At 36.3% G+C, this 10,010-nt stretch overlaps 2 protein-coding genes across 2 annotated transcripts; one reads left to right on the top strand and one right to left on the bottom strand.

Annotated features, from left to right (window-relative positions):
- Positions 1 to 358: 358 nt before the first annotated feature.
- Positions 359 to 4,327, top strand: LOC131653520 (G-type lectin S-receptor-like serine/threonine-protein kinase CES101). Its single transcript, XM_058923691.1, has 8 exons — positions 359 to 554; positions 648 to 1,825; positions 2,264 to 2,371; positions 2,440 to 2,636; positions 2,932 to 3,142; positions 3,310 to 3,547; positions 3,619 to 3,769; positions 3,846 to 4,327. The coding sequence occupies exons 1-8, from the start codon at positions 487 to 489 to the stop codon at positions 4,158 to 4,160; spliced, it is 2,466 nt and encodes an 821-aa protein (XP_058779674.1). The 5' UTR covers positions 359 to 486; the 3' UTR covers positions 4,161 to 4,327.
- Positions 4,328 to 8,698: 4,371 nt separating this feature from the next.
- Positions 8,699 to 9,409, bottom strand: LOC131651041 (uncharacterized). The gene is made up of 3 exons (XM_058920721.1): positions 9,397 to 9,409; positions 8,885 to 9,348; positions 8,699 to 8,755 (listed from the first exon to the last, which is right to left on the bottom strand). Exons 1-3 carry the CDS (start codon positions 9,407 to 9,409, stop codon positions 8,699 to 8,701), a joined length of 534 nt encoding a protein of 177 aa, XP_058776704.1.
- Positions 9,410 to 10,010: the final 601 nt, after the last annotated feature.

Below are 10,010 nucleotides of genomic sequence, written 5' to 3'. Positions count from 1 at the left end.
TAAGTTTAAAAGACTTTTTATATAGTTGGTAACTTAGCCTTTTTAACTAAATAGGCTTATAAAAAAGCCTAAGTCTTTTCTATTTTAAAAATAGTCTGGCCTAAGCCTATATAAACTAAATCGTAGACTCCTGATAGTCGACGTATGACCTATTTCTACCCCTAATACTCGTATTGAATTTTGATATGTTACAACAACTATATTAATTACATTCTATGATAAATTATTTAAACTACTTCAACTATTTTACTATCAGTTTGTATCACATCATATGGGTTTCTCTAATGATGAAAAAATTATTCTTATTTGAAAAAGCAGACATTATTAGCTTTTTCGAAAACCATCCTTCAATTATTGTATCAGAGTAATCTTTTTCCTTTCCTTTAAAAAAGTGGTAGCAAAATATACTTTAGTGCAACATTTTGTAGTGGAAAAGAATTGAAGATAGAGTTGGATTGGGATTAATCGTGTGAAACACCATCTTTGATGAGGACCTATAAATCACTTGTATCAAGCTTCCTATCCAGATTTGATATGATTCTCCTACATGTTTGGTGAGTGTACTTCTTCTAGCAAATTATACGACACTCTCGTTTTGCATAGGTTAATTTTATCTTCATTTTTTGAACACAATTGATGATGATAAGGTTTAAAACAAGGAAACAAGCTGTATTGACATACTACTTCTGGGTGTGGTGGACTACAAGTATCTGTGTTGAAGCAGGAAATGATAGTTTGAAGGCAGGTGAAAGATTGGTTGCCAAATCCAATCTATGCTCTAAGCAAGGCAGTTATTGTCTATCATTCGATGGAACATTAGATAGCAAAAGTAATTATTATTACTTGGTTATTGAAAGAATGAATAACTTTGGTGGTCGAGCCTCAGTAGTATGGATGTATGATAGAAATCATCCAGTTGATATTAATTCAGCGGTTTTATCTCTAAACTACTCCGGTGTGCTCAAAATTGAATTTCAATATAGAAAAGAAATAATCATTTACTCTTCACCTCAACCTATAAACAATACTGTGGCTACTATGCTAGACACAGGTAACTTTGTACTTGAACAACTTCACCCCAATGGAACTAAGACTTTATTGTGGCAGAGTTTTGATTATCCAGCAGATATTTTGATCCCAGCGATGAAGTTAGGTGTTAATCGAAAAACTGGACATAATTGGTCTCTAGTTTCGTGGTTGACTCCTTCGCTGCCATATTTGGGTGAATTTAGTCTTGAATGGGATCCAAAAGAAGAAGAATTGAACATTAAGAAACGCGGGAAAGTGTATTGGAAAAGCGGAAAACTTGTAAATAATGGATTGTTCGACAATATTCCAGCAAATGTTCAACAAAATTATCAATACGTTATTATCTCTAACAAGGATGAAGATTCTTTCAGTTTCGAAATTAAAGATCGGAACTCTAAGATGCTTACAGAATGGGCACTCTTCTCTGATGGGAGGTTTGTGAGTTTGGAAGGAGAGTTGGGTAATGCAGATATTTGTTATGGATATAACAGTGACGGAGGTTGCCAAAAATGGGAGGATATACCAACTTGTAGGAAGCCTGGTGAGGTGTTTGAGATAAAGATAGGCAGACCTAACACTGACTATGCTATCCTCCAAGACAATGTGAGTTATGGTTACAGTGATTGCAAGATGAGTTGTTGGAGAAACTGTGGTTGCAATGGATTCCAAGAATATTCTGATAATGGAACTGGATGTATATTTTATCCATGGAATTCTACTCAAGAAGTTGATTCGGAGAGTGTGAATAGGTTCTACATGTTAGAAAAGCCAGTAAAGTCAGACCCAAATCACCACGGTAAGTCTAAAATCATGTTAATTAGATGTTTCGTTACTTATCAAGTCTTTGATTTTTAATTTTTTTTACGATATTGCGCACCTGCACCAACACTTGTGTTTACGTTTAATTTATTCACTATTTAAAATTATTATTGGTGTCGCCGTGTCAGTATTCGGGGTGTCCGTCTTTCCTAGAATATAAGTAGCATATGTAGGCCAATGATAAAGTGTGTAAGACCAACCATAGTATAAGGTCAAAATTTTACCACACTTAATCTGCAGTTAAATATAGTTCATACACATTTGATAGTGTCTAAATAAGACCTTTATACGTTTGATGAAAGAGAACTCGGAACTCGGATCAATATACTTTGTTATGCTTGTTGGAGAAATTATTCTTAACAACGTTTGAAAACCTAGTAGAAATTGAAAAGGCAGCTATAAATATTCAATGCAGGCAAAAGAAGATGGATATGGATAAGTGCAGCAATAGCAGCTGCTTTACTCATAATGTGCACACTCATTCTATGGATAGCAATAAAGAAACACAAATTTGGACTTAAAGGTACTTGAATACTTAAAAAAAAAGTCAAATCCATTTATTTTTTCTCTTTAATATTCCATGCTATGCAGAGAAGAAAGTTAAAAGTAAGGAGAAAGAGATGCAAGAGCTGGCCGCTTCCGATGAATTATATAGTATCAAAGATCTTGAAGATGATTTCAAGGGACATGATATAAAAGTTTTTACCTATGCATCAATTTTGGAAGCAACCATGAATTTTTCCCCTGAAAACAAGTTAGGACAGGGAGGTTATGGACCTGTTTATAAGGTGACTAAAAACCATTGAAATAAATGATTTTAATAGTTATGAATAAAATCAAATATTTTTAAAGATTAGGTGCTGAATAATTAAGACATCAAGTACAGGGTTGCGGTTCCGCAACATCCCACTTGCTCACCTTTAAAGGGTGAACTACAAGACTAAAAAAAGTATCTTTAACCAAGTATAGGAGTTAAATACTTAAAATTATGATACCGTCTTAACATGATTATGAAGATCTTTTACATCTTATTTTTGAAATATTTTTTTAAAATTATTGATGATTTTTGTTTTACAAGTTTAGGGAATCTTTGCATCCGGGCAAGAAGTTGCTGTAAAAAGACTTTCAAAAACTTCTAGACAAGGAATTATTGAATTCAAAAATGAATTGGTACTGATATGTGAACTTCAACACACAAATCTTGTGCAACTACTTGGTTGTTGTATTCATGAAGAAGAAAGGATTCTAATCTACGAATATATGCCAAACAAAAGCTTGGATTTCTATCTATTCGGTAAGAAATATGTGATGTTTTTAAAGACAAAAGCTTCAAATCTTTTTTCATTCTTAACTAAATATTTTAGTAATTGTTGTAGAAGATTGCCAAAAATATTCTTTTTGGTTTACAGCTTATGTGGAGTGTGCATTCTAACATAAATTGTTACATTTTTCACTTGTAAGATTCTACAAAAAGAAAGCTACTCGATTGGAAGAAGCGGTTCAGCATTATAGAAGGAATTTCTCAGGCATTGCTCTATCTTCATAAATATTCTAGACTAAAAATCATTCATAGAGACTTGAAAGCTAGCAACATACTTCTTGATGAAAATATGAATCCAAAAATTTCTGATTTTGGCATGGCAAGAATGTTCACACAACAGGAATCCACAATAAATACCAAAAGGATTGTCGGCACATAGTGAGTTTTCTAAACTTTATTTTTCCTAACGTCTCCAAAATAATTTTGATGTTAAATAATTTTTGTTGCAGTGGATACATGTCTCCAGAATATGCTATGGAAGGAATTTGTTCTTCAAAGTCTGATGTCTATAGCTTTGGAGTATTACTACTTGAAATTGTTTGTGGAAGAAAAAACAACAGCTTCTATGATGTTGATCATCCACTAAATCTAATAGGACATGTATGTTAAACTAGTCTCATTGAATTATTATTTTTTTCAAATATTATCCAATTTCTTTAAAATATAATTATACTAGGCATGGGAGCTATGGAATGATGGCGAGTATATGCAGCTAATGGATCCATTATTAAGTGACTCATTTGTTCCCGATGAAGTGAAAAGGTGCATTCACGTTGGTCTCTTATGTGTACAACAAAATGCAAATGATCGACCTACAATGTCTGATGTTATATCAATGTTGACAAATAAATATGAACATGTTACTTTACCGACAAAACCAGCATTCTATGTTAGAAGAGATATCCTCGATGAGGAAAGAACTTCTAAAGCTCTGGACACTGACACCTATTCTACAACTGCAATTTCCTCTTCGGAAGTAGAAAGGCAGTAAATAAGTTTTTCTAGTCTAAATTTAAGAGTGCTGAGTGAGTACTATGATGACTATATAACTTTACTTTCTTAAATCTTAGTCAACTCCAATTTTATGTAATTAGCATAATCTATTATAAAGTTGTTGTCTATTTTCCATTATTATTTTATGTTATAGAAACTACTACATATTTTTTTGTCGCTTGCAAAGGTTTTATATCAATATACAGAGGGGATACAACTGTTTTTTTCTTAGTGTTATATGTTTATTTAGTTTAGGAAATGTGGAAAAAGTTTACCATCCAGACTGTGTTGGAATTGATGATATTTTTTTGGAAGCCTTTTGGATTTGATTAATTCATAATATCTTAATATTTCATTTGCCTTGGCTGTCCATGGTTGTTTCAGGAAGACATTGTTGTTTCAACTGCAAAAGGGATCCTACAAACAATAAGCATATATCGATGATAAGGCATGTATAGAAAGTAGATTGTCAGGATTATTAGAAAAGTCTCTACTGAAAAACGGCGATGCATTGATAAATCGTGGTTTTTTTTTTTTTTTTTTTCATCTATCATTGCAAATTTTTTTTTAAATAGGCAATGAGATTAAAAAAGGAGCATAAGGGATACTCCGGCCCGTACAAAACGGAAAACTCCTACAGCTCGAAACAAAGGAGCGGGAGGATATTCCAAGTGTGAAAAGTACAAAGATCTCCTAACTTATAGAAAGATAAAAGCCAATTCCACGAGGAACAAATAATCTCCGACATAGTCTCCGTAAAGCTAAACAATTCTTTTCTAAAGATACAAGCATTACGCTTCAACCATAACCTCCACGCCGTCGCCAACCAAATCACCGCCGTGATAGACCTCTTGGTGAAATTCTTCACTTTGTTGCAATGGGCGAAGAAACCTACAAACTCTTCAAAAGATAACTCCATACCATGACCAACCCACCGATACACCCTCCTCCATATCCGCACCGTTATCTCACAATCTCCCAATAAATGCGATAAAGACTCCTCCCTCTTCAAGCACATAGCACACAATAAGTCGTTAGCATCCACCAAAACTCCTCTCTTGAATAATTGATCTCTAGTTGCAATTCTGTTATGAATTAACCGCCAACCAAAAAACAGAATTTTTGCGGGAGCTTTAACTTTCCACAAGAATGTCACCTTCTTGACCAAACCTGCATTAAGAGGAGGACCCGAGAGATTAGATTTAAAGCGGTCATAGCATGATTTAACCGTGAAAGCACCCGATACGGAATCACGCCACACAAACACATCCGCCTGCTGCTCACGGTAGCAGCACTGCTGCAGCTTGGCAGTGAGATCCGCTGACTGAGCTGTAACAAAGTTGCTGTCTGCTAACTGCAAATTACATAAATTCAGCAGCTCCGATACATTCCAGTTCCAGCCATCCTCTCCTTTAAAACCAGCATCGGCAACAGACATTAGATGGTTATCCGCTAATGCAAACAGTACCGGTTAAGCCTCCAAAATAGATTGCTCATTCAACCAATTCGCATACCAAAACGGAATTTCCTTCCCATTCCCCACTTTACAATCCACCGCTTTTGCAAAATGCTTATCACCCAATCTCTCATAATTGTCCGAGATCAAAACATCTCTCCACCATATCGAGTCATGCTTACCCACCACCGAAACATCTCCGACCAAAACTTTGAGTTTGACATTACCATATCTAGCTTTTAACACATCACACCAAACCGCCTCTTTTTCGCTTAGAACCCTCCATTTCCACTTGCTAATAAGCGCCGCATTCATAATTTCCACATTTCTCACCCCTAAACCACCTTCCTCCCTAGGCTTGCACACGGTATCCCAACTAACCCAATTAATCGATTTCACTAGATCACCACCATTCCACGAGAAATTGCTTTGAATCGATCGAATTTCATTAAGCACCTTCGACGGAGCTTTATAGAAGGATAAAGAATAAATCGGAATTGCATTGAGGACCGCATTGATCAAAACCACCCGACCCGCAACACTAAGATTTTTCCCTCTCCAAACAACTAACCTCTTCTTCATGAATGAATAATCAACTCCTTCCACATAGATAATTTCCTCGGGCTACCTCCCACTTTAACACCTAGGAACTTAAACGGTAAGCTTCCCACCTTGCAAGCAAGAAAAGACGAAGCCGCTTCAAGAAACCAATCGCCTACGTTGATCCCATAAATGTTGCTTTTTTTGAAATTAATTCTCAACCCCGACATTAACTCAAATCCTCTAAGTATAGCTTTTATACTCCAAAGGTTAGCCGTATCCCCCTCTGAGATAATAATAGTATCGTCCGCAAATTGGAGCAAGTCAACCTCCTCCTCCGCTCCAATCTTGAACCCCCTAAACTCTCCAACTTCTTTCGCCTTCCTCATTAGGGCCGTGAGAACCTCCATCACCAAGACAAACAAAAAAGGCGACAAGGGATCTCCTTGACGAAAACCCTTTTCAACCTTAAAATCCTTAGTTGTACCTCCATTGATAAGAACAGACATATTATTGGTGAAGATACAACATCTCATCCATCTCATCCATCTCACACCAAAACCCATCCGCACAAGAACGAATCTCACAAAATTCCAACTAACCCAGTCATAAGCCTTTTCAAAGTCGACCTTTAGCACCACACAACTTCTCTTCTCCCTTCTAGCTAAATCCAACACATCGTTTACCACTAGCACACCAATCGATATACTTCTACCCGACACAAACGCCATTTGATTATTAGAAACAAGTTTTCCAACCACACACTTTAGTCTAGCCGCCAAAAGTTTTGCTATAATTTTATACAAACTTCCGACAAGGCAAATAGGTCTAAAGTCGGACAAAGATTGAGGGTTTTTCATCTTTGGGACAAGTGTTATAAAGGACGAAGTGCAAGCTTTAGTAAGCCTTGCCCTATCAAAAAAATCCGAAACAAGTTTGCATAAGTCACCTTTCACCACCTCCCAATTGCCCTTGAAAAACTCTAGAGAGTAGCCATCCGGCCCGGGGCTTTTATTTCCATCACACGCCCAAACTGCTTCTTTTATCTCCTCCTCCATAAACGGTCTCTCGAGCCAATCAGCTTCAACACCACTCAAACACTTAAGAGGAACCTCTTCCGGAATAGGTCTAGCCAAATTATCTTCCTTGAAGAAAGATTGGAAATAACTAAAGATCTCCTCCTTCACATTCTCCACTCCCTCCACTCTCTCGTGTTCCCCCTCCCAGACGGTAATGGAACCTCTTCTTTGTCTATCCTTAATGGCATTATGATAGTATCTAGTGTTTTTGTCTCCTTCGTGCATCCAAAGTTCTCTAGACTTTAACCTTAGCGTACAATCTTTCATATGTAATTTGTCCCGAATTTCATTCGATGCCTCCATCCTACTAGAAACCAAATCTTCAATATTCCCTCCAAAATTGTCCACCAACAAACTATCCAACACATTTAAATTTTCCACCTCCTCTTTGACTTTCAAGTCGATCCAACCGAAAACCTCCCTATTCCAATCACGAAGACTAGCTTTCAACCGCCTAAGTTTTTCATACAAAATAAAATCCCCCTACCTACAACATTAATCTTGTGACGAATCCGGTAATTGCAACACACCTCCCTCCTTGGTCCCACCCATAATACAAACCTCCATATTTGGTTTTCTCGCCACGTCATTAGCAATGGTCCCACCTTCATTAATGCTATTAGGTACCCATTCTTCCTCCTGTGAAACGCCTACTCCCCCTGTAGCAACTTTCTCCTGAGAAAGCGGTGAGTCAATAAATGCCTCTGCCATTGCAAATAATATAGCACTTATCTACCTTAAAACAAGCTTGTTGTTGAACTTATGGAAACAATGCAAAAGCTTAGTGACTAAGGTTTTTGGAACATTTTTTTGATTCATATAAGATTCCAATGAGCATAAGCAAAGGAAGTCACACCATCTTGTGACTTGAGAAATGTAGGAAATGGTGTTTATTTTTCAGAGCCTAATTGTGAGTATATGGTGAAAGCTATGAAGCACGGACACCTTTAAGAGTAGGCGTGTCGCGGTGTCCGACACGCGTCGGTGTCCGACACTTGTATGACACCCGTACGACACGTGTCGGAAAAGTCAGACAAGTGTCCCCTAAAAATGGTTTTTTTGTTTGCTTCGACACTCTTTTAATCAGTGTCCGACACTCGTATGAGACTCATACCACATATGTTCGACAACTCAGACAAATGTTTCAAACAAAAATTTGTTTTTTTCTTTGCTTCAACATACATTTATATATTTTTGTGGACAAATCTCACACATATCTAAAAGGGTTAAACAAGTATTGAAACAATGTTATCAATAAATAATTAAAGACATTAATTTTGATCAATATATGAATAAATGAAACTCAAATATTAGCTTATATATAGCGGTGTCGGTGTCCTATGTTTTCAACATTATCGGTGTCGGAGTGTCCGTGTCGTGTTGTGTCCCGGTGTCCGTGTCGGAGTCCGTGCTTCATAGGGTGAAAGTGGTTTTAAATTCAGAGAAAATGAAAATAACAATCTACTCAATGATGACAAGAGGTAAACTTCCACGACCACACAGATCCTTCCCAACACCCTGCATTAGCCATGCAGCACACCCTACTGTTAGCATGTTCGAAAATTTCTAGGAACGCTGCCAACAGTGGATTAGGCAAATCTCAACTAACACTTTAGGTGACGCTTTATAAAAAGATAAAGAAAAAACGTGGATTGCGTTCAACACCGAGTTTATCAACACCACGCGACCCACAATAGTAAGGTTCATTCCTTTCCAAACAGCCAACCTACTCTTCAAATGTTTGATCAAGTCATTCCACATAGATACTTTTCTAGGACTATCGAAAATTTTTACACCAAGGATTTTGAAAGGTAATCTATCGGTATCGAAAGACAGAAAAGTCAATGCAGCTTCCAAAAACCAATCTCCCACTTGAATGCCATACAACTTAATTTTGTGAAAGTTAATCTTCAACCGTGGCATCATTTTGAAACCCCTTGGAATAGCTTTCATGTTCCATAAATTATCACTACAACCATCCGCCATAATGATAGTATCGTCCGCGAATTTCAAGATATTAACTTCTTCTTCTTCATCAATCTTAAACCCTCTAAAATCTCCTATCTCCACCGCCTTATACACAATCTTCCATCCATCTAATACACCTATCTCTGAATCCCATTTTAGAAAGAAAGAATCTCAAAAAGTGCCAGTTTTACCTGCGGAAAACATTCCGCAAGTATTCCTGCGAATTTTCTTGGGATTTTAATAAATAAAATACTTTTTCCTGCAGATCTAGACTCGGCAGAAAATTCCACAGGAATACCAGCGGATTTTGCTGCGGAATATTTATTTCAAACAAAATATCTAACTAAAATATAAAATCCGTAGGTAATTGTGCAGGAAACTTTCCTGCGGATTTTGCTGCGGATGTCTCTTTTAATTAAACCAAACTGTAATACAAAATCCGTAGGTATTTCTGCAGGAAAGTTTCCTGCGGATTTTGCTGCGAATAATAATTTTAATAAAATCAAGCTATAATACAAAATCCACAAGTAATTCCGCAAGAAAGTTTCCTGCGGATTTTGCTGCAGATTTAACATATTAAAATGATATCTTTAAATAATAGTATTTTTTGTTAAAATTTATAAAAAAAGAAATTAATCATTATTTTATTAATTATTTGAGTTCAATGGACATTATACGTTTTTCATTATATTTCTTAAATTTAATAAACGACATTATTTCTTTTGTAATTTGTAGAAAAAAATAGTGCAGATTTGTAACGCCCGGAAATTCGATTATTCACTTAATCTAGACGTTCAGAGTGTTT

The sequence above is a fragment of the Vicia villosa genome, linkage group LG2 (genome assembly GCF_029867415.1).
Source record: "Vicia villosa cultivar HV-30 ecotype Madison, WI linkage group LG2, Vvil1.0, whole genome shotgun sequence".
Lineage (NCBI taxonomy): Eukaryota > Viridiplantae > Streptophyta > Magnoliopsida > Fabales > Fabaceae > Vicia > Vicia villosa.
The sequence above is the reverse complement of the archived record's forward strand: the minus strand, read 5'-3'. Positions and strand labels throughout refer to the sequence as shown.